Below are 25,431 nucleotides of genomic sequence, written 5' to 3'. Positions count from 1 at the left end.
AAGAAGTCACTCGTGAAGGTAAACCTCGCAAGGTTGTGAAGAAACTCATTGTCAAGCGGAAGGGCAGAAAGCAGCAGGTCACTGAGGAGGTGACTGTTGAAGAAGATGGAAAAGCTCCAGTCACGACCGTAACTGAAAAACCGGTGGAAGAAGTGACATTCGACGAAACGACCGAGGAATTGCCTGCTCCAGAGCGAGCAGAGCCCGTCGAACGTGAGGAAACTCGCGAACAAGTCACCGTAACGGAAGAAGTAACTCATGAAGGCAAACCTCGTAGAGTTGTCAAGAAACGCATCATCAAGCGGAAGGGCAACAAGCAGCAGGTCACAGAGGAGGTGACTGTGGAAGAAGATGGAAAAGCACCAGTCACGACCGTCACCGAAAAACCGGTGGAAGAAGTGACTTTCGACGAAACGACCGAGGAATTACCTGCTTCAGAGCGAGCAGAGCCCGTCGAACGTGAGGAAACTCGCGAACAAGTCACCGTAACAGAAGAAGTCACTCATGAAGGTAAACCTCGCAAGGTTGTAACGAAACGCATTGTCAAGCGGAAGGGCAGGAAGCAGCAGGTCACTGAGGAGGTGACTGTTGAAGAAGATGGAAAAGCTCCAGTCACGACCGTCACTGAAAAACCGGTGGAAGAAGTGACATTTGACGAAACGACCGAGGAATTACCTGCTCCAGACCGAGCAGAGCCCGTCGAACGTGAGGAAACTCGCGAACAAGTTACCGTAACGGAAGAAGTCACTCATGAAGGTAAACCTCGCAAGGTTGTCAAGAAACGCATTGTCAAGCGCAAGGGCAGGAAGCAGCAGGTCACTGAAGAGGTGACTGTTGAAGAAGACGGAAAAGCTCCAGTCACGACTGTTACTGAAAAACCGGTGGAAGAAGTGATTATCGACGAGACGACGGAGGAGTTACCTGCTCCAGAGCGAGCAGAGCCCGTCGAACGTGAGGAAACTCGCGAACAAGTCACCGTAACGGAAGAAGTCACTCATGAAGGTAAACCTCGCAAGGTTGTCAAAAAACGCATTGTCAAGCGAAAGGGCAAGAAGCAACAGGTCACTGAGGAGGTGACTGTTGAAGAAGATGGAAAAGCTCCAGTCACGACCGTAACTGACAAACCGGTGGAAGAAGTGACATTTGACGAAACGACCGAGGAATTACCTGCTCCAGAGCGTGCAGAGCCCGTCGAACGTGAGGAAACTCGCGAACAAGTCACCGTAACGGAAGAAGTCACTCGTGAAGGTAAACCTCGCAAGGTTGTGAAGAAACTCATTGTCAAGCGGAAGGGCAAAAAGCAGCAGGTCACTAAGGAGGTGACTGTTGAAGAAGATGGAAAAGCTCCAGTCACGACCGTAACTGAAAAACCGGTGGAAGAAGTGACATTCGACGAAACGACCGAGGAATTGCCTGCTCCAGAGCGAGCAGAGCCCGTCGAACGTGAGGAAACTCGCGAACAAGTCACCGTAACGGAAGAAGTAACTCATGAAGGCAAACCTCGTAAAGTTGTCAAGAAACGCATCATCAAGCGGAAGGGCAGAAAGCAGCAGGTCACTGAGGAGGTGACTGTTGAAGAAGATGGAAAAGCTCCAGTCACGACCGTCACTGAAAAACCGGTGGAAGAAGTGACATTCGACGAAACGACCGAGGAATTACCTGCTCCAGACCGAGCAGAGCCCGTCGAACGTGAGGAAACTCGCGAACAAGTCACCGTAACGGAAGAAGTCACTCATGAAGGTAAACCTCGCAAGGTTGTCAAAAAACGCATTGTCAAGCGAAAGGGCAAGAAGCAACAGGTCACTGAGGAGGTGACTGTCGAAGAAGACGGAAAAGCTCCAGTCACGACCGTCACTGAAAAACCGGTGGAAGAAGTGACATTCGACGAAACGACCGAGGAATTACCTGCTCCAGACCGAGCAGAGCCCGTCGAACGTGAGGAAACTCGCGAACAAGTCACCGTCACGGAGGAAGTCACTCATGAAGGTAAACCTCGCAAGGTTGTCAAAAAACGCATTGTCAAGCGAAAGGGCAAGAAGCAACAGGTCACTGAGGAGGTGACTGTCGAAGAAGACGGAAAAGCTCCAGTCACGACCGTCACTGAAAAACCGGTGGAAGAAGTGACATTCGACGAAACGACTGAGGAATTACCTGCTCCAGAGCGTGCAGAGCCCGTCGAACGTGAGGAAACTCGCGAACAAGTCACCGTAACGGAAGAAGTCACTCGTGAAGGTAAACCTCGCAAGGTTGTGAAGAAACTCATTGTCAAGCGGAGGGGCAAAAAGCAGCAGGTCACTGAGGAGGTGACTGTTGAAGAAGATGGAAAAGCTCCAGTCACGACCGTTACTGAAAAACCGGTGGAAGAAGTGACATTCGACGAAACGACCGAGGAATTGCCTGCTCCAGAGCGAGCAGAGCCCGTCGAACGTGAGGAAACTCGCGAACAAGTCACCGTAACGGAAGAAGTAACTCATGAAGGCAAACCTCGTAAAGTTGTCAAGAAACGCATCATCAAGCGGAAGGGCAGAAAGCAGCAGGTCACTGAGGAGGTGACTGTTGAAGAAGATGGAAAAGCTCCAGTCACGACCGTCACTGAAAAACCGGTGGAAGAAGTGACATTCGACGAAACGACCGAGGAATTACCTGCTCCAGACCGAGCAGAGCTCGTCGAACGTGAGGAAACTCGCGAACAAGTCACCGTTACGGAGGAAGTCACTCATGAAGGTAAACCTCGCAAGGTTGTCAAAAAACGCATTGTCAAGCGAAAGGGCAAGAAGCAACAGGTCACTGAGGAGGTGACTGTTGAAGAAGATGGAAAAGCTCCAGTCACGACCGTAACTGAAAAACCGGTGGAAGAAGTGACATTCGACGAAACGACCGAGGAATTGCCTGCTCCAGAGCGAGCAGAGCCCGTCGAACGTGAGGAAACTCGCGAACAAGTCACCGTAACGGAAGAAGTAACTCATGAAGGCAAACCTCGTAAAGTTGTCAAGAAACGCATCATCAAGCGTAAGGGCAAAAAGCAGCAGGTCACGGAGGAGGTGACTGTCGAAGAAGATGGAAAAGCACCAGTCACGACCGTCACCGAAAAACCGGTGGAAGAAGTGATTAACGACGAGACGACGGAGGAGTTACCTACTCCAGACCGAGCAGAGCCCGTCGAACGTGAGGAAACTCGCGAACAAGTCACCGTAACGGAAGAAGTCACTCATGAAGGTAAACCTCGCAAGGTTGTCAAAAAACGCATTGTCAAGCGAAAGGGCAAGAAGCAACAGGTCACTGAGGAGGTGACTGTCGAAGAAGACGGAAAAGCTCCAGTCACGACCGTCACTGAAAAACCGGTGGAAGAAGTGACATTCGACGAAACGACCGAGGAATTACCTGCTCCAGACCGAGCAGAGCCCGTCGCACGTGAGGAAACTCGCGAACAAGTCACCGTCACGGAGGAAGTCACTCATGAAGGTAAACCTCGCAAGGTTGTGAAGAAACTCATTGTCAAGCGGAAGGGCAAAAAGCAGCAGGTCACTGAGGAGGTGACTGTTGAAGAAGATGGAAAAGCTCCAGTCACGACCGTAACTGAAAAACCGGTGGAAGAAGTGACATTCGACGAAACGACCGAGGAATTGCCTGCTCCAGAGCGAGCAGAGCCCGTCGAACGTGAGGAAACTCGCGAACAAGTCACCGTAACGGAAGAAGTAACTCATGAAGGCAAATCTCGTAAAGTTGTCAAGAAACGCATCATCAAGCGGAAGGGCAGAAAGCAGCAGGTCACTGAAGAGGTGACTGTTGAAGAAGACGGAAAAGCTCCAGTCACGACTGTTACTGAAAAACCGGTGGAAGAAGTGATTATCGACGAGACGACGGAGGAGTTACCTGCTCCAGAGCGAGCAGAGCCCGTCGAACGTGAGGAAACTCGCGAACAAGTCACCGTCACGGAAGAAGTCACTCATGAAGGTAAACCTCGCAAGGTTGTCAAAAAACGCATTGTCAAGCGAAAGGGCAAGAAGCAACAGGTCACTGAGGAGGTGACTGTCGAAGAAGACGGAAAAGCTCCAGTCACGACCGTCACTGAAAAACCGGTGGAAGAAGTGACATTCGACGAAACGACCGAGGAATTACCTGCTCCAGACCGAGCAGAGCTCGTCGAACGTGAGGAAACTCGCGAACAAGTCACCGTCACGGAGGAAGTCACTCATGAAGGTAAACCTCGCAAGGTTGTCAAAAAACGCATTGTCAAGCGAAAGGGCAAGAAGCAACAGGTCACTGAGGAGGTGACTGTTGAAGAAGATGGAAAAGCTCCAGTCACGACCGTAACTGAAAAACCGGTGGAAGAAGTGACATTCGACGAAACGACCGAGGAATTGCCTGCTCCAGAGCGAGCAGAGCCCGTCGAACGTGAGGAAACTCGCGAACAAGTCACCGTAACGGAAGAAGTAACTCATGAAGGCAAACCTCGTAAAGTTGTCAAGAAACGCATCATCAAGCGTAAGGGCAAAAAGCAGCAGGTCACGGAGGAGGTGACTGTCGAAGAAGATGGAAAAGCACCAGTCACGACCGTCACCGAAAAACCGGTGGAAGAAGTGATTAACGACGAGACGACGGAGGAGTTACCTGCTCCAGACCGAGCAGAGCCCGTCGAACGTAAGGAAACTCGCGAACAAGTCACCGTAACGGAAGAAGTCACTCATGAAGGTAAACCTCGCAAGGTTGTCAAGAAACGCATTGTCAAGCGGAAGGGCAGAAAGCAGCAGGTCACTGAGGAGGTGACTGTCGAAGAAGATGGAAAAGCACCAGTCACGACCGTCACCGAAAAACCGGTGGAAGAAGTGACATTCGACGAAACGACCGAGGAATTACCTGCTCCAGAGCGAGCAGAGCCCGTCGAACGTGAGGAAACTCGCGAACAAGTTACCGTAACGGAAGAAGTCACTCATGAAGGTAAACCTCGCAAGGTTGTCAAAAAACGCATTGTCAAGCGAAAGGGCAAGAAGCAACAGGTCACTGAGGAGGTGACTGTCGAAGAAGACGGAAAAGCTCCAGTCACGACCGTAACTGAAAAACCGGTGGAAGAAGTGACATTCGACGAAACGACCGAGGAATTGCCTGCTCCAGAGCGAGCAGAGCCCGTCGAACGTGAGGAAACTCGCGAACAAGTCACCGTAACGGAAGAAGTCACTCGTGAAGGTAAACCTCGCAAGGTTGTGAAGAAACTCGTTGTCAAGCGGAAGGGCAAAAAGCAGCAGGTCACTGAGGAGGTGACTGTTGAAGAAGATGGAAAAGCTCCAGTCACGACCGTAACTGAAAAACCGGTGGAAGAAGTGACATTCGACGAAACGACCGAGGAATTGCCTGCTCCAGAGCGAGCAGAGCCCGTCGAACGTGAGGAAACTCGCGAACAAGTCACCGTAACGGAAGAAGTAACTCATGAAGGCAAACCTCGTAAAGTTGTCAAGACACGCATCATCAAGCGGAAGGGCAGAAAGCAGCAGGTCACTGAGGAGGTGACTGTTGAAGAAGATGGAAAAGCTCCAGTCACGACCGTCACTGAAAAACCGGTGGAAGAAGTGACATTCGACGAAACGACCGAGGAATTACCTGCTCCAGACCGAGCAGAGCCCGTCGAACGTGAGGAAACTCGCGAACAAGTTACCGTAACGGAAGAAGTCACTCATGAAGGTAAACCTCGCAAGGTAGTCAAGAAACGCATTGTCAAGCGCAAGGGCAGGAAGCAGCAGGTCACTGAAGAGGTGACTGTTGAAGAAGACGGAAAAGCTCCAGTCACGACTGTTACTGAAAAACCGGTGGAAGAAGTGATTATCGACGAGACGACGGAAGAGTTACCTGCTCCAGAGCGAGCAGAGCCCGTCGAACGTGAGGAAACTCGCGAACAAGTCACCGTCACGGAAGAAGTCACTCATGAAGGTAAACCTCGCAAGGTTGTCAAAAAACGCATTGTCAAGCGAAAGGGCAAGAAGCAACAGGTCACTGAGGAGGTGACTGTCGAAGAAGACGGAAAAGCTCCAGTCACGACCGTCACTGAAAAACCGGTAGAAGAAGTGACATTCGACGAAACGACCGAGGAATTACCTGCTCCAGACCGAGCAGAGCCCGTCGAACGTGAGGAAACTCGCGAACAAGTCACCGTCACGGAGGAAGTCACTCATGAAGGTGAACCTCGCAAGGTTGTAACGAAACGCATTGTCAGGCGGAAGGGCAGGAAGCAGCAGGTCACTGAGGAGGTGACTGTTGAAGAAGATGGAAAAGCTCCAGTCACGACCGTAACTGAAAAACCGGTGGAAGAAGTGACATTCGACGAAACGACCGAGGAATTGCCTGCTCCAGAGCGAGCAGAGCCCGTCGAACGTGAGGAAACTCGCGAACAAGTCACCGTAACGGAAGAAGTCACTCGTGAAGGTAAACCTCGCAAGGTTGTGAAGAAACTCATTGTCAAGCGGAAGGGCAAAAAGCAGCAGGTCACTGAGGAGGTGACTGTTGAAGAAGATGGAAAAGCTCCAGTCACGACCGTAACTGAAAAACCGGTGGAAGAAGTGACATTCGTCGAAACGACCGAGGAATTGCCTGCTCCAGAGCGAGCAGAGCCCTTTGAACGTGAGGAAACTCGCGAACAAGTCACCGTAACGGAAGAAGTAACTCATGAAGGCAAACGTCGTAAAGTTGTCAAGAAACGCATCATCAAGCGGAAGGGCAGAAAGCAGCAGGTCACTGAGGAGGTGACTGTTCAAGAAGATGGAAAAGCTCCAGTCACGACCGTCACTGAAAAACCGGTGGAAGAAGTGACATTCGACGAAACGACCGAGGAATTACCTGCTCCAGACCGAGCAGAGCCCGTCGAACGTGAGGAAACTCGCGAACAAGTTACCGTAACGGAAGAAGTCACTCATGAAGGTAAACCTCGCAAGGTTGTCAAGAAACGCATTGTCAAGCGCAAGGGCAGGAAGCAGCAGGTCACTGAAGAGGTGACTGTTGAAGAAGACGGAAAAGCTCCAGTCACGACTGTTACTGAAAAACCGGTGGAAGAAGTGATTATCGACGAGACGACGGAGGAGTTACCTGCTCCAGACCGAGCAGAGCCCGTCGAACGTGAGGAAACTCGCGAACAAGTCACCGTCACGGAGGAAGTCACTCATGAAGGTAAACCTCGCAAGGTTGTAACGAAACGCATTGTCAAGCGGAAGGGCAGGAAGCAGCAGGTCACTGAGGAGGTGACTGTTGAAGAAGATGGAAAAGCTCCAGTCACGACCGTTACTGAAAAACCGGTGGAAGAAGTGATTAACGACGAGACGACGGAGGAGTTACCGGCTCCAGACCGAGCAGAGCCCGTCGAACGTGAGGAAACTCGCGAACAAGTCACCGTAACGGAAGAAGTCACTCATGAAGGTAAACCTCGCAAGGTTGTGAAGAAACGCATTGTCAAGCGGAAGGGCAGAAAGCAGCAGGTCACTCAGGAGGTGACTGTTGAAGAAGATGGAAAAGCTCCAGTCACGACCGTCACTGAAAAACCGGTGGAAGAAGTGACATTCGACGAAACGACCGAGGAATTACCTGCTCCAGACCGAGCAGAGCCCGTCGAACGTGAGGAAACTCGCGAACAAGTTACCGTAACGGAAGAAGTCACTCATGAAGGTAAACCTCGCAAGGTTGTCAAGAAACGCATTGTCAAGCGAAAGGGCAAGAAGCAACAGGTCACTGAGGAGGTGACTGTCGAAGAAGACGGAAAAGCTCCAGTCACGACCGTTACTGAAAAACCGGTGGAAGAAGTGATTATCGACGAGACGACGGGGGAGTTACCTGCTCCAGAGCGAGCAGAGCCCGTCGAACGTGAGGAAACTCGCGAACAAGTTACCGTAACGGAAGAAGTCACTCATGAAGGTAAACCTCGCAAGGTTGTCAAGAAACGCATTGTCAAACGAAAGGGCAGGAAGCAGCAGGTCACTGAGGAGGTGACTGTCGAAGAAGACGGAAAAGCTCCAGTCACGACCGTAACTGAAAAACCGGTGGAAGAAGTGACATTCGACGAAACGACCGAGGAATTGCCTGCTCCAGAGCGAGCAGAGCCCGTCGAACGTGAGGAAACTCGCGAACAAGTCACCGTAACGGAAGAAGTCACTCATGAGGGTAAACCTCGCAAGGTTGTCAAAAAACGCATTGTCAAGCGAAAGGGCAAGAAGCAACAGGTCACTGAGGAGGTGACTGTCGAAGAAGACGGAAAAGCTCCAGTCACGACCGTCACTGAAAAACCGGTGGAAGAAGTGACATTCGACGAAACGACCGAGGAATTACCTGCTCCAGAGCGAGCAGAGCCCGTCGAACGTGAGGAAACTCGCGAACAAGTCACCGTAACGGAAGAAGTAACTCATGAAGGCAAACCTCGTAAAGTTGTCAAGAAACGCATCGTCAAGCGGAAGGGCAGGAAGCAGCAGGTCACGGAGGAGGTGACTGTCGAAGAAGATGGAAAAGCCCCAGTCACGACTATCACCGAAAAACCGCTGGAAGAAGTGACTTTCAACGAAACGACCCAGGAATTACCTGCTCCAGAGCGAGCAGAGCCCATCGATCGTGAGGAAACTTGCGAACAAGTCACAGTCACGGAAGAAGTAACTCATGAAGGTAAACCTCGCACGGTTGTCAAGAAACGCATCATCAAGCGGAAGGGCAAGAAGCAACAGGTCACGGAGGAAGTTACCGTGGACGAAGAAGGAAAAGCACCAGTCACTACAGTTGTTGAGGTACCTGCAAATGAAATTCATGATTTTGATCATCCATCCTTCACCGTAGAATCTAGTACACAGTTGAAGAAAGTTCCCAAGACAGCATCAAAGAAACTACAACCCATCAACATTGAAGTGATAGAGCAAACGTCGGTGAAGCCCAAAATAAGTCTACAACAAGTACCTTTATTTGCTCAGGTCAAACTGAAAAAAGTACTCATCCCGAGGAAACCGCAAGATAAAAGTGGTAAAACTAACATGCCTCGAGTTTTGTTGCGTAGCCGTATCACGGCACACGAATGGCCTCCAACTGTACAGTATCCAGTAATCACACAGATTGAACCGAATTACATACAAAATGGTATTCTTTCACGTAATGTCGAAGATGCGTTTAAACTCAAGAGGATAAAACACAAGAAGAGAAAACCATCTGATAAAGAATTGACGGAATTGGAAAAGCTGGACTTGGAATTCGACGAACTCAAAAAAGTTCCTTTGGAAAAAATTGAAGATAAATCTGTCTACCAGCGCAAATCCAAATCAAAGTCCGCAGAAAAAAGTGAGCCTGGCAAACTTAAAATTGGGAAAGGTAAGGTACCTTCCAGAGAAGAAATTGCGGATGAAAAGATATCTTTGAAGAATGTTGATAAAGAAGCACTCATCCAGCCGGAAGAGTCACAATTCGTACCTAAAAAGAAAGACAAACCAGTCAAAAACTTGAAAGATACCAAAGATCGTGATCAGCCGGAAGTCTCTTCTTTCGAACCTTATGACGTCGAATCCAGCAAGCCTGAAATGGAAGAAAGAGAACCTGTTTCAAGTCCTGAAACAGATGAATCTAAACCCAAGCTCTCAGTAAAAAAGAAATCCAAACCTGCTTCAAAGAAACCGCACCAAGATGCCGAGACCATTCCAATTATTTCCGGGACTCCGATGAAAAGGGAACCTGAAGAAAATACTGACATCGTACTTAAAAGCCGACAGGGTGCAAAGCCTGAAGAAGAGCCTGAGGTGATCAATCTTAAGCCCTGGGAAAAAGCTAACGTGCCTGAAAACGCGGAAACATCTGATGACGAACCTCTTGTATTTATTCCTCGGGATGATGACGTTACAGAATCTGTTGATACTATAACGACACAGTACATTGAAGATTCACCCGACAAACCACTGAAAAAGATAACCAAGAAGAAGATTGTTCGGAAACGAGGCAAAGGTAAGCCACAAGTTACAGAAGAATTGACTATCGAAGAAGAAGGCAAGGAACCAAATACCATAGTTACCGCAATTGATGAAGCCCCCGACGACGGACCATCGACGCATCTTTTCGAACCAACTTCTGAACAAGATACACCGAAAATCATTGAAGAAATTCATGAAGAAATTAAGGTAACTGAAACAGTGACTGAGCAAGGTCGCCCCAAGAAAGTTATCAAAAAGCGTAGTAAAATAATGCGAGATGGTCATAAACGAATCTTAAATGAAACGACTGTTGAAGAAGAAGGCAAAAAACCAATCGTCGTTAGTGTCGAACTACCTGAAGATACGGTTGACGAGGCCACTCAACCTCTCTCAATTGATGAACCCAAAGGCAAGCAGAAACCGACTACGAAAAAGAAAGTCAAAAAGTCAGCCAACATACCAGCTGATAAGATCATAGATATGGAGTTGCTCAAAGCAAATCTAAAACCGCAGTTGATGAAGATTGAAATCACTGAACAAAAGCCGCTCAGGCCGAAAGTCATTGCACCAGAAATACCCTTATTTGCCCAAGTCAAGCTGAAAAAGACGCCTACTACTAAAAAATCAAGAGATGAAAAACAGAAGGTCAAAATTCCGACAGTTTTATTACGTAGTCGCATCATAGATCACGAGTGGCCTCCAGGTCTACAGTATCCCTTGATCGCAACTATCGAACCCAATTACATTCAAAATGGTATTCTATCACGTAATGTTGAAGATGCCTTGAAGCTTAAGAAGATAAAACACAAGAAAAGAAAACCAGATGATAAAGAGTTGACGGAATTAGAAAAGCTGGACTTGGAATTCGACCAACTTAAAAAAGTTCCCTTGGAGAAAATTGAAGACAAATCTGTCTATGAGCGCAAGCCTAAACCAAACGTTGCAGAAGAAGATAAGCCTGACAAGCTCAAAATTGGGAAAGGTAAGGTACCTCCTAGAAAAGAAATTGAGGAAGACAAAATATCTCTAAAGAAAGTTGACAAGAAAACACCCATTCAGCCGGAAGAATCGCAATTGGTACCTAAAACGACAGTTAAACCAGATAAAAAGACGAAAGATACCAAAGATCGTGATCAGCCGGCACTCTCTCCTTTCGAACCTTACGATATTGAGTTTAATGAACCTGAGTTGGAAGACAAGGAACCCCTTTCAAGTCCGGAAAAAGAGGGATCGCAGCCCAAGATACCGAATAAGAGGAAATCTAAGCGTGCTCCAAAAAAGCCAGAGCAAGATAACGAATCCATTCTGATCGTCCCCGGAACACCCAAAAAAGAGGAATCTGAAGCGATACCTGATATAAAACTCAAGAGTCGACAGGGTGAAAAACCCGAAGAAGAGATAGAGTCGGTGAAACTCAAGCCCTGGAAAAAATCTGATGAGCCCAAAGATTCAGAAATGCTCGATGACAAACCTCTCGATTTTGCTCCTCGAGATGAGGATGTTACGGAATCAGTTGATATCATTACAACGAAGTACACTGAAGACTCCCCTCACGAGAAACCAAAAAAGATTATATTGAAGAAGATCATAAAGAAACGTGGAAAAGAAAGGCCGATAATCACTGAAGAAAGAACAGTCGAAGAAGAAGGCCGAGAGCCGATCACTACGGTCAGGGCAGTTGAAGAAGTACTCGTTGACGAAACAACACCTCTTTCAAACAAGTTCCCTGAGGGACAGAAACCAGCCGTCACTGAAGAAATTCACGAAGAAGTTAGAGTAAGTGAAATAGTAACTGAAGGAGGGCAGCCCAAAAAAATCACTAAAAAGCGTCGTAAAATAACACAAGGCAATAAAAAACAAATTACTGAAGAAACAACTATCGAAGAAGAAGGTAAAGAGCCGGTTACAACAGTAACTGAGATTCCTGGAAACACAATACCACTCACACACAAAAAATTGAAACACACAAAACCAACACTACTCAAAGACGTTGATCAGAGAACAAAAGGTAAGAAACTTATCAAAACCTTCCAAATCTACTCATTCGGAATACACTTAATTTTCGTCTGTTGAATTCATGTGTATGATGGATGCAAAACTATTTGGCCAGACCTTGCTAGCGAAGATCTTCGGGACTTGACACCGTGACATACACGACATATCAATTTCGGTTGTGTGATCTTCACAAAGCGATCTATATATGCGCGTATCAATAAATCTAGAACAATTAGAAACTAGAAATATATCATATTAGGAATTTATTCATAGTTAAGAATTTAAGATCATGCGACATTGCTTCCACAACATATTGATACGTAATTTGCATGTGATTTTGATAGGTATACTAGCCACTTTAAAAAATTTCAACTAAGGTTTGCAATGATTGTGGACAACGTACTTTCGGCGATTCTCGGTACATTTTCTCTGCGGTTACAAGTCAAATTTACTATAATGCTGTTGTGCTTTACACTATCCGAAAACAACATTCTTCAAAGATAATTGTTCATTAATGAAAAAAACGTATGTAGTATAATCATGAAAACATCCCGAATATTTAATGCTGAGTATTTCAACAGCAATTCACGGTTACGAGATATCATGTAATAATAATTGATGGTTGATGTTTTTCAGGTGAATCTGAGGAAGTTCTTCGTAAGGTAAGTCTGCCAATTTAGAGGTAAGAAAAGCCCTAGGGGTATAAGTATGGTGAATCTGCCCCCGAAAGATATTCAAATGACACTTAGAAGGATTCGTAGGTACCAATAAAATAATAAGATCCTGAAATTTTCAGATCCTTAACTCAATTGGTTTTTGAGAATAATCAAAACAGGTAAAAACAGAAAAAATCTTTCTTCTCAGGATTGACTGAACCAATTGATTCAAATTTTTAACATGCCTTGTGGACTGATAATAGCTTCTAGAAAAACATTAAAAACTGTACAGCTTGATAAGATCCTTCAAAAAAATTGTTTTGTTTGTAATTTCCAATTTTGACCATGATACAATTTTGGCACAGTTATGAAACTATTATTTTTTCAAACCTTATCCATTTACCTACAACACTGCGGTATTTCAAAATTTTTAAAAAAGGTACGCTATAGTAGAAAAAAATAAAAACCACTTTTCGGCCCAAATATTGAATTTATTTATATGTTTTGAGCTTTAACTTTGTTATTTTAACGCCTATTCATAGAATTAATTATTTCATACTCAAAACATTGAGAATTTTTTTTTTTTGCCAAAGTCAAAAATGACAAAAGATAAATATTAATAATCTGTAAGTAATTTCAACGAATATATCTAGGAACAACGTTTTATTATGAAATTCGATTATTTATATATTTTTACTAACCTGAAACCTTAATATAATTAACAATTATCGATTTTGAGATATTCGAGCGTCAGTGTCTCTCATTGTTGATAGCAAATTCTGCAACTCAATTACGTTTTCCCATTTCAAGCTCGTTAAGAGATGAGGTTTCTCATCTGACACATGATAATTGTCCATTTTGTCTAGTAATGTAGAATCACATTTAACAGTGAAGTTTTCCATCATATTAGTTACTTCTGAACATGAAATTGTAGTCCAATTAGAATAAACTCTTATTCTTCATAAAAATGTTTATTTATTAAATGACCCCAATAGCATCAATTTCCATCCGAAATGTAAACTCGCCGTTTAATGAATGATTGCATTCGAGCGTATTGAGGAATCATTGTTACATCATCAGTACTATGAGAAAGACAACAGCACTTATGAGTTGAAATAGTTCTTTTGATTGGTACTTCAATATACTCTGCACTCTTGGCTGTAGATGTGATGTTCGCTCTTAAAGACGGATCATCCGAACTTGATCGAGATAATGTTATCTGTGACAAACTGGACTCTGTCTTGTCTAATATTTCACTGACAGCTGATTCCAATTCATCTACAAAACACGATCCACTCGCAACAGAATCAATTTTCCTTTTTTTTGTACAACTCCAATCGACAATTGCGACAGACGGTATCTCCAGTAGAAAAAACAAAATGAAATGTGTTTGAAAACTCAAAAATGTCTTGATCTGTTAATAAGCGTTTAGGAGTACCAGTAACTTTTTTTAACAATTTAGAGCAAATGCAACATTTTTCATTTATTGTCTTTGATTAAGAAATCTAATTAGCTTAATGAAATAAATATATATATATATGTTATCTCACTGAGCATTGACTTTCCAAAATTTTCAAAAGTTGTATTTCTTTCAATCATTTCTCAATAATCACTCAAGCTCGATAATTGTTAATTATATCTATGTTTCAAATTAGTGAAAATATATGAATAATCGAATTTTATAATAAAAAGCTGTTCTTAGAAACATTTGTTGAAATTACTTACTCATTATTATTATTTGTCTGTTGTAGATTTTGACTTTGGAAAAAAAATAATTGTTGGTTTGAGGATGAAATAATTGACTCTACGAATGGGCGTTAAAATAACAAAGTTAAAGCTCAAAACATATAAATAAATTCATTGTTTGGACCAAAAAGTGGTTCTTATTTTTTTCTACTACAGCGTACCATTTTTAAAAATTTTGAAATACCGCGGTGTTGTAGGTAGATGGATAAGGTTTGAAAAAATAATAGTTTCATAACTGTGCCAAAATTGTATCATGATTAAAATTGGAAATTAGCGACAAAACAATTTTTTTTAAGGATCTTATCAAGCTGTACAGTTTTTAATGTTTTTCTAGAAGCTATTATCAGTCCACAAGGCATGTTGAAAATTTGAATCAATTGGTTCAGTCAATCCTGAGAAAAAAGATTTTTTCTGTTTTTACATGTTTTGATTATTCTCAAAAACCAATTGAGTTAAGGATCTGAAAATTTCAGGATCTTATTATTTGATTGGTACCTACGAATCCTTCTAAGTGTCATTTGAATATCTTTGGAGGGCAGATTCACCATACTTATACCCCTAGGGCCTTTGCAACAATTCAGGAAAATAACGGAAAGTCATATTACACAGATGGAAGTACTTGTTACTAAGGACGAAGAAATCGTTGAGATCATTGAAACTCCAAAAAAGAAAACGATCAAAAAAAGGAAGAAACCAATTAAAGATGATGCTCCTGAAGAGGTAGTTGAAGAGGTGATTGAGAAACCAATAGAGGAAACCACGTTTATGGAAGAACAACAAATTGTGGAAATCATAGAAACCCCAACAAGAAAGGTTATCAAGAAGAAAAAGGCTATTATCCGAGACGATGGCGTTCCAGATGAAGTCGTTGAAGAAATCGTTATCGAGAAACCTGCCGAAGAAAAGGCAAAACCGATTGTCGAAGATGAGGAAACGGTCCAAATCACAGAAGTGGATGTAAAGAAGGCACCAAAGAAAAAGCCAACCAAAAAGACGGTTGTTGAAGAAGAGGAGATTATTGAAACGATTGAAACTCCAACGACGAAAACAATCAAAAAGAAGAAGAAGCCAACCAAGGAAGGTGCGCCTGAAGAAGTTATTGAAGAAATCATTGAAAAACCAGTCGAAGAGACAACAGTGATGGAGGAACAACAAATCGTGGAAATCATAGAGACCCCAACAAGAAAGGTTATCAAGAAGAAAAAGGCTATTATCCGAGACGATGGCGTTCCAGATGAAGTCGTTGAAGAAATCGTTATCGAGAAACCTGCCGAAGAAAAGGCAAAACCGATTGTCGAAGATGAGGAAACCGTCCAAATCACAGAAGTGGATGTAAAGAAGGCACCGAAGAAAAAGCCAACCAAAAAGACGGTTGTTGAAGAAGAGGAGATTATTGAAACGATTGAAACTCCAACAACGAAAACAATCAAAAAGAAGAAGAAGCCAACCAAGGAAGGTGCGCCTGAAGAAGTTATTGAAGAAGTCATTGAAAAACCAGTCGAAGAGACAACAGTGATGGAGGAACAACAAATCGTGGAAATCAGAGAGACCCCAACAAGAAAGGTTATCAAGAAGAAAAAGGCTATTATCCGAGACGATGGCGTTCCAGATGAAGTCGTTGAAGAAATCGTTATCGAGAAACCTGCCGAAGAAAAGGCAAAACCGATTGTCGAAGATGAGGAAACGGTCCAAATCACAGAAGTGGATGTAAAGAAGGCACCAAAGAAAAAGCCAACCAAAAAGACGGTTGTTGAAGAAGAGGAGATTATTGAAACGATTGAAACTCCAACAACGAAAACAATCAAAAAGAAGAAGAAGCCAACCAAGGAAGGTGCGCCTGAAGAAGTTATTGAAGAAGTCATTGAAAAACCAGTCGAAGAGACAACAGTGATGGAGGAACAACAAATCGTGGAAATCAGAGAGACCCCAACAAGAAAGGTTATCAAGAAGAAAAAGGCTATTATCCGAGACGATGGCGTTCCAGATGAAGTCGTTGAAGAAATCGTTATCGAGAAACCTGCCGAAGAAAAGGCAAAACCGATTGTCGAAGATGAGGAAACGGTCCAAATCACAGAAGTGGATGTAAAGAAGGCACCAAAGAAAAAGCCAACCAAAAAGACGGTTGTTGAAGAAGAGGAGATTATTGAAACGATTGAAACTCCAACAACGAAAACAATCAAAAAGAAGAAGAAGCCAACCAAGGAAGGTGCGCCTGAAGAAGTTATTGAAGAAGTCATTGAAAAACCAGTCGAAGAGACAACAGTGATGGAGGAACAACAAATCGTGGAAATCAGAGAGACCCCAACAAGAAAGGTTATCAAGAAGAAAAAGGCTATTATCCGAGACGATGGCGTTCCAGATGAAGTCGTTGAAGAAATCGTTATCGAGAAACCTGCCGAAGAAAAGGCAAAACCGATTGTCGAAGATGAGGAAACGGTCCAAATCACAGAAGTGGATGTAAAGAAGGCACCAAAGAAAAAGCCAACCAAAAAGACGGTTGTTGAAGAAGAGGAGATTATTGAAACGATTGAAACTCCAACAACGAAAACAATCAAAAAGAAGAAGAAGCCAACCAAGGAAGGTGCGCCTGAAGAAGTTATTGAAGAAGTCATTGAAAAACCAGTCGAAGAGACAACAGTGATGGAGGAACAACAAATCGTGGAAATCAGAGAGACCCCAACAAGAAAGGTTATCAAGAAGAAAAAGGCTATTATCCGAGACGATGGCGTTCCAGATGAAGTCGTTGAAGAAATCGTTATCGAGAAACCTGCCGAAGAAAAGGCAAAACCGATTGTCGAAGATGAGGAAACGGTCCAAATCACAGAAGTGGATGTAAAGAAGGCACCAAAGAAAAAGCCAACCAAAAAGACGGTTGTTGAAGAAGAGGAGATTATTGAAACGATTGAAACTCCAACAACGAAAACAATCAAAAAGAAGAAGAAGCCAACCAAGGAAGGTGCGCCTGAAGAAGTTATTGAAGAAGTCATTGAAAAACCAGTCGAAGAGACAACAGTGATGGAGGAACAACAAATCGTGGAAATCAGAGAGACCCCAACAAGAAAGGTTATCAAGAAGAAAAAGGCTATTATCCGAGACGATGGCGTTCCAGATGAAGTCGTTGAAGAAATCGTTATCGAGAAACCTGCCGAAGAAAAGGCAAAACCGATTGTCGAAGATGAGGAAACCGTCCAAATCACAGAAGTGGATGTAAAGAAGGCACCAAAGAAAAAGCCAACCAAAAAGACGGTTGTTGAAGAAGAGGAGATTATTGAAACGATTGAAACTCCAACGACGAAAACAATCAAAAAGAAGAAGAAGCCAACCAAGGAAGGTGCGCCTGAAGAAGTTATTGAAGAAATCATTGAAAAACCAGTCGAAGAGACAACAGTGATGGAGGAACAACAAATCGTGGAAATCATAGAGACCCCACCAAGAAAGGTTATCAAGAAGAAAAAGGCTATTATCCGAGACGATGGCGTTCCAGATGAAGTCGTTGAAGAAATCGTTATCGAGAAACCTACCGAAGAAAAGGCAAAACCGATTGTCGAAGATGAGGAAACCGTCCAAATCACAGAAGTGGATGTAAAGAAGGCACCGAAGAAAAAGCCAACCAAAAAGACGGTTGTTGAAGAAGAGGAGATTATTGAAACGATTGAAACTCCAACGACGAAAACAATCAAAAAGAAGAAGAAGCCAACCAAGGAAGGTGCGCCTGAAGAAGTTATTGAAGAAATCATTGAAAAACCAGTCGAAGAGACAACAGTGATGGAGGAACAACAAATCGTGGAAATCATAGAGACCCCAACAAGAAAGGTTATCAAGAAGAAAAAGGCTATTATCCGAGACGATGGCGTTCCAGATGAAGTCGTTGAAAAAATCGTTATCGAGAAACCTGCCGAAGAAAAGGCAAAACCGATTGTCGAAGATGAGGAAACCGTCCAAATCACAGAAGTGGATGTAAAGAAGGCACCAAAGAAAAAGCCAACCAAAAAGACGGTTGTTGAAGAAGAGGAGATTATTGAAACGATTGAAACTCCAACAACGAAAACAATCAAAAAGAAGAAGAAGCCAACCAAGGAAGGTGCGCCTGAAGAAGTTATTGAAGAAATCATTGAAAAACCAGTCGAAGAGACAACAGTGATGGAGGAACAACAAATTGTGGAAATCATAGAGACCCCAACAAGAAAGGTTATCAAGAAGAAAAAGGCTATTATCCGAGACGATGGCGTTCCAGATGAAGTCGTTGAAGAAATTGTTATCGAGAAACCCGCCGAAGAAAAGGCGAAGCCTGCTGTCGAAGATGAGAGAACCGTCCAAACTACAGAAGTAGAAGCGATAAGAGTTCCTGATAAAAAGAAGAAGCCAACAACCTCTAAGGAAAAGCAGCCTTCAGAAGTTGCTGAAGATATGATTCTCGAAGAGCCGTGCAGAGAGAAAGCTATACACGATATTCTTCCGAAAGAAAGTATCGAGACAACTGAAGTCGTCCTTGGGACGTCTACGCAAGAATTACCTGAAGACGAAAAACCGAGTCAAGAAGCAGCCTTTCCAGTTGAAGTTCAGCCCGATAAGATCACAATCACTAAAGTTCCTGTCAGAAAAGCGTCCAAGAAAACGAAGAAGCCTAAAGCGTCTGAAGTGGAGCAGCCTGTTGAAGTTGTTGAGGACGTTACAACTGAAAAACCAACGGAAGAACAAGCTACGGAAGATATTCTCCCGAAAGAAAGTATCGAAACAACTGAGATTATTCTGGGAACGTCTACTCAAGAATTACCCGAGGATGAAAAACCGAACCAAGAAACAGCAATTCCAGTTGAAAGCCAGCCTGATGAGGTCAAGATCACTGAAGTTCCTGTCAGAAAAGCGTCTAAGAAAACGAAGAAACCTAAAATTTCAGCGGTAGAGCAGCCTGTTGAAGTTGTTGAGGGCATTACAACTGAAAAGCCGACCGAAGAACAAGCTACGGGAGATATGCTCCCGAAAGAGAGTATCGAAACAACTGAGATCATCCTGGGAACGTCTATTCAAGAATTACCCGAGGATGAACAACCGAGCCATGAAACAGCTATGCCAGTTGAAGAACAGCCTGATAAGGTCAAGATCACTGAGGTCCCTGTCAAGAAAGCGCCCAAGAAAACGAAGAAACCTAAAACTTCAAAGATAGAGCAGCCTGTTGAAGTTGTTGAGGGCATTACAACTGAAAAGCCGACCGAAGAACAAGCTACGGAAGATATGGTTCCAAAAGAGAGTATCGAAACAACTGAGATTATTCTGGGAACGTCTACTCAAGAATTACCCAAGGGTGAAACACCGACCCATGAAACAGCCATATCAGTTGAAGAACAGCCTGATAAGGTCAATATCACTGAGATCCTTATCAAGAAAGCGCCCAAGAAAACGAAGAAAGCTAAAGCATCGGAGATGGAGCAGAATGCTGAAGTTGTTGAGGGCATCACAACTGAAAAGCCAACTGAAGAACAAGCTACGGAAGATATTCTCCCGAAAGAAAGTATCGAAACAACTGAGGTTATTCTGGGAACGTCCACTCAAGAATTACCCGAGGACGAAAAACTGAGCCAAGAAACAGCCCTCCCAGTTGAAGAACAGCCCGATGAGGTCAAGATCACTGAAGTTCTTGTCAACAAAGCGCTCAAGAAAACAAAGAAACCTAAAGCATCGGAGATAGAGCAGCCTGTTGAAATTGTTGAGGGCATCACAACTGAAAAGCCAACTGAAGAACAAGCTACGGAAAATATGCTTCCGAAAGAGAGTATCGAAACAACTGAGGTTATTCTGGGAACGTCTACTCAAGAATTACCCGAGGACGAAAAACTGAGCCAAGAAACAGCCATACCAGTTGAAGAACAGCCCGATGAGGTCAAGATCACTGAAGTTCCCATCAGAAAAGCGCCCAAGAAAACGAAAAAGCCTCAAGCGGCAGAAGTGGAGCAGTCTGCTGAAGTTGTTGAGGATGTTACAACTGAAAAGCCACCGGAAGAACAAGCTACGGAAGATATTTTCTCCACAGAAAGTATTGAAACAACTGAGGTTATTCTGGGATCGTCTACTCAAGATCTACCCACGGACGAAAAACCGAGCCAAGAAACAGCTATGCCAATTGAAGAACAGCCTGATAAGGTCAAAATCACTGAAGTCCCTGTTAAGAAAGCGCCCAAGAAAACGAAGAAACCTAAAGCATCGGAGATGGAGCAGCCTGCTGAAGTTGTTGAGAGTATTACAACTGAAAAACCGACTGAAGAACAAGCTACGGAAAATATTGTTCCCAAAGAGAGTATTGAGACAACTGAGGTTATTCTTGGAACGTCAGCACAAGAATTGTTTGAAGACAAGAAACCTGATCAAGAAATAGCGGTGCCAGTTGAAGAGCAGCCTAATAGAGTAGAAGTTGTCGAAGCGGTTATTTCAAAAGCAACTGTGACGAAGGAAGACAACAGAAAGGCTACTGACAGGGAACAAAAGTCTTCTGAAGCGCCCGTTACGGAAAAACCAGACAAACTTCATGGTGAAGAAATTATCAAGCCTTCTGAAGAACTTCCGACTAAAAAAGTATTGAAAAAGAAAAAGAAGAAAACATCTCCAAAGAAAGAGGATGTTGAATGGGTTGAACCAGAACCATACGAAAGACCAGTTCTCGAGCCAATGCCGGAAAAGATTCAGTGGGAGCCCAGATCAAAAACTGAAAGAAAAACTCAGCTTCCAAAGCTACAAAAATTAGTGCCGCAAAAAATCGAACGAACTCAAGTAAACCAACCAACGAAATTGAAATTTTCACAACCAGAAGATGAACAGCCCCAATTCGCAACAATTAAATTAAAAAAGGCAGCAATACCCAAAAAGAAGGAATCAAAGGGCGTGGTGATTCCAAAAATACTTCTTCGTAGTCGAATTACTTTTATAGATGATTATCCGCCCCAATTACAAAAACCAAAAATAGATACCTTCGAAGAAAATCCAGTTCAATGTGGAATTCTGTCCAGAAATACGAAAGAGGCACTTAGAGTGTTAAAAACAAAACAAAAGAAAGTGAAATTCACAGAAAAAAACGAGATAGACCTCGAGAGATTAGATCAGGAATTTGAAGAATTGAAAAAAGTTCCGTTAGAAGAGATTGAGGATAAATCTATCTACGAACGTCAACCAAAGAAACCAAAGGAAAAGTCAGAAGAGCCTCAACCACTACGTGTCGGTAAGGGTCAAATTTTGACATCAGAAGAACCAGAAATCGACGAAATAAAATTGAAGCAGATACCAGAAAAAATTGTTGAAGATACCAAAGAAATAAAGAAAGAGCCTCTTAAAGAGAAACCTACAGAAAGAATAATTCGGGAGGAAACAACTGAACCGCATACGACATTAGAACATGACGATTTCAATCCACTCGATTTCGAGCACCCACTGATCGAAAAATATGTTTCTGACGAAATTGAACACCCTGCAAAACCTAAGCCCGAACCTGAAAAAACGCAGCATCCAAAACGAAAGAAAACGAAACCAGATCAAGATACTGAACAGATTCCTTTAATAAAAGGAAAACCCAAATCCGATACCCCAGAGGAAGAACCAGATGTTACATTTAGAATACCAGCCTCTGATAAGCCTGAAGACGAACCAGAAACCATCAAGTTGAAGGGCTGGCTGAAAAACAAACCTGATACGGAAGATGTAGAAGGGCTCCCAGATGATACGGCTGAACCAGCGAAGAAGCATCCAGTAGATGATTTCGAAGAATCGACTAAAAAGAAAAAAATTTCAAAGAAGTCAAAGCCTGCACCCACTACTACCCCAGAAAAACCTGAAGAGCCTGAAAAAGAAATAACGTCAAATGAAACACCTCAAGAAAAGCCTGTCGAAGGTGAGACTAAAATAGAAGCACCAGTTGAGAAACTTGTTTCAGAACAAATAAAAGAGGGAAAGCCTGAAGAAATTTCGTCAGAAGCAACTCTGCCAAAAAAACTGAAAAAGAAATCTGTGGAGGAAGAAACTCAGGAAGAGGTGACGGTCAAGCAACCCGTTCCAGAGGATGTGAAACAAGAAGAACCTGAAGAAATTTCGCACCAAGTCACTCTAAAGAAGAAGCCGAAGAAAAAACCTATCGAAGAAGAGGCTGCCGACGAAGTGACGATCAAGAAGTCTGTGCCAGAAGACGCGAAACAGGAAGCACCTGAAGAAGTTTCGCAAGAGGTAACTCTGAAGAAAAAGCCCAAGAAAAAAGTTGTAGAAGACGAGGCCAGTGACGAAGTGACGATCAAGAAACCTGCCCCAGAGGATGTGAAACAAGAAGAACCTGAAGAAGTTTCGCAGCAAGTCACTCTAAAGAAGAAGCCGAAGAAAAAACCTATCGAAGAAGAGGCTGCCGACGAAGTGACGATCAAAAAGCCTATGCCAGAGGATGTGAAACAAGAAGAACCTGAAGAAGTTTCGCAAGAGGTAACTCTGAAGAAAAAGCCCAAGAAAAAAGCTGTAGAAGACGAGGCCAGTGACGAAGTGACGATCAAGAAACCTGCCCCAGAGGATGTGAAACAAGAAGAACCTGAAGAAGTTTCGCAGCAAGTCACTCTAAAGAAGAAGCCGAAGAAAAAACCTATCGAAGAAGAGGCTGCTGACGAAGTGACGATCAAGAAGCTTGAGCCAGAGGATGTGAAACAGGAAGAACCTCAAAAAGTTTCGCAGGAGGTAACTCTGAAGAAGAAGCCAAAGAAAAAACCTATCGAAGAAGAGGCCAGTGACGAAGTGACGATCAAGAAACCTATGCCAGAGGATGTGAAACAAGAAGAACCTGAAGAAGTTTTGCAGCAAGTAACTCTAAAGAAGAAGCCGAAGAAAAAACCTATCGAAGAAGAGGCTGCCGACGAAGTGACGATCAAGAAGCCTGTGCCAGAAGACGCGAAACAGGAAGCACCTGAAGAAGTTTCGCAAGAGGTAACTCTGAAGAAAAAGCCCAAGAAAAAAGTTGTAGAAGACGAGGCCAGTGACGAAGTGACGATCAAGAAACCTGCCCCAGAGGATGTGAAACAAGAAGAACTTGAAGAAGTTTCGCAGCAAGTCACTCTAAAGAAGAAGCCGAAGAAAAAACCTATCGAAGAAGAGGCTGCCGACGAAGTGACGATCAAAAAGCCTGTGCCAGAAGACGCGAAACAGGAAGCACCTGAAGAAGTTTCGCAAGAGGTATCTCTGAAGAAGAAGCCAAAGAAAAAACCTATCGAAGAAGAGGCCAGTGACGAAGTGACGATCAAGAAACCTGCCCCAGAGGATGTGAAACAAGAAGAACCTGAAGAAGTTTCGCAGCAAGTCACTCTAAAGAAGAAGCCGAAGAAAAAACCTATCGAAGAAGAGGCTGCCGACGAACTGACGATCAAGAAGCCTGTGCCAGAAGACGCGAAACAGGAAGCACCTGAAGAAGTTTCGCAAGAGGTAACTCTGAAGAAAAAGCCCAAGAAAAAAGCTGTAGAAGACGAGGCCAGTGACGAAGTGACGATCAAGAAACCTGCCCCAGAGGATGTGAAACAAGAAGAACCTGGAGAAGTTTCGCAGCAAGTCACTCTAAAGAAGAAGCCGAAGAAAAAACCTATCGAAGAAGAGGCTGCCGACGAAGTGACGATCAAAAAGCCTATGCCAGAGGATGTGAAACAAGAAGAACCTGAAGAAGTTTCGCAGCAAGTCACTCTAAAGAAGAAGCCGAAGAAAAAACCTATCGAAGAAGAGGCTGCCGACGAAGTGACGATCAAAAAGCCTATGCCAGAGGATGTGAAACAAGAAGAACCTGAAGAAGTTTCGCAAGAGGTAACTCTGAAGAAAAAGCCCAAGAAAAAAGCTGTAGAAGACGAGGCCAGTGACGAAGTGACGATCAAGAAACCTGCCCCAGAGGATGTGAAAGAAGAAGAACCTGAAGAAGTTTCGCAGCAAGTCACTCTAAAGAAGAAGCCGAAGAAAAAACCTATCGAAGAAGAGGCTGCCGACGAAGTGACGATCAAGAAGCCTGTGCCAGAAGACGCGAAACAGGAAGAACCTGAAGAAGTTTCGCAAGAGGTAACTCTGAAGAAAAAGCCCAAGAAAAAAGCTGTAGAAGAAGAGGCCACAGACGAAGTAACGATCAAGAAGCGTGCTCCAAATGATGTAAAACAAGAAGAACCTGAAGAAGTTTCGCAGCAGGTGACTTTGAAGAAGAAGCCGAAGAAAAAACCTGTGGAAGAAGAGGCCAGTGATGAAGTAACGATCAAGAAGCTTGTACCAGAGGATGTGAAACAAAAAGAACCCGAAGAAGTCACGCAGTACGTAACTCTCAAGAAACCTAAGAAGAAAGCTATCGAAGAAGAGGCCGAAGAGTTGACTATACAAAAACTTGAAGAAATTGAAGACATACAAGACGAAGAAGTTGTTGAAGAATTTACTATACAAAGACGGCCGCCTAAAACCATACCGAAACCTATCGAAGAAATATATGAAGATGTTACGTTACGTAAGCTCAGGCCAAAGCGAAAACTCAGACCAGATGTTAAGGAGGTAACTGAAGTCGAGAATGTTACCTTCAGACCTCGAACTACAAAGACAAAAGAGGACGTTGAACAAGAATTCAAAATCTCTCTAAACACCTACGAGGAAGAAGACATCACAATGTCTGGGAAAGTTCGTCTAAAACCAAAACAACGACCACTCACATATTCCGAAGAAGCGGGTGAAGAGACGATTCGGATTATGCAAGAAATCGAAGATGACGGCGGGCCGATTATTGAGGAGATTATTGACGATAGTGAGGAAGAAGTCAAAGATGAGTACAGTATAGAAGAACTCGACGTTGATGAATTCAACTTACCTCTGAAGCGCAAAACCAAGAAAAAACATAGGCCTTATTCTGTTGAAGAAATTGAAGAGAATGACGTAAATCTAAAATTGAAACGTGATCGAAAATACTCGTATGAGGAAACAGACGAATCATTAGCTTTGAAACTGAAGCCAAGAAGACGTGTATCCACTTACGACGAAGGTTTGAACAATTTAATAGCTCTATTTCAGAACATCTGCTTGCATAGAGACATGCTTACAGCTACAGAAAACCAATAGCATGATACAGAATCATATAAATTGCTATTAACATACTGCTGGCATCC

General features: G+C 43.7%; 1 protein-coding gene across 3 annotated transcripts in view; it reads left to right on the top strand.

The window, feature by feature from the left end:
* LOC124211111 (titin-like) overlaps nt 1-25,431 on the top strand; it is a 66,655-nt gene that overhangs the window by 31,893 nt on the left and 9,331 nt on the right. For all 3 annotated transcript variants that reach the window (XM_069133884.1, XM_069133886.1, XM_069133885.1), the window contains 2 exons: nt 12,540-12,565; nt 14,915-25,307. In XM_069133884.1, coding sequence (XP_068989985.1) covers nt 12,540-12,565; nt 14,915-25,307 — 10,419 coding nt within the window. The remainder of the gene's footprint in view (nt 1-12,539; nt 12,566-14,914; nt 25,308-25,431) is intronic.

This window comes from Neodiprion pinetum, chromosome 2, assembly GCF_021155775.2.
Source record: "Neodiprion pinetum isolate iyNeoPine1 chromosome 2, iyNeoPine1.2, whole genome shotgun sequence".
NCBI lineage: Eukaryota > Metazoa > Arthropoda > Insecta > Hymenoptera > Diprionidae > Neodiprion > Neodiprion pinetum.
The sequence above is the reverse complement of the archived record's forward strand: the minus strand, read 5'-3'. Positions and strand labels throughout refer to the sequence as shown.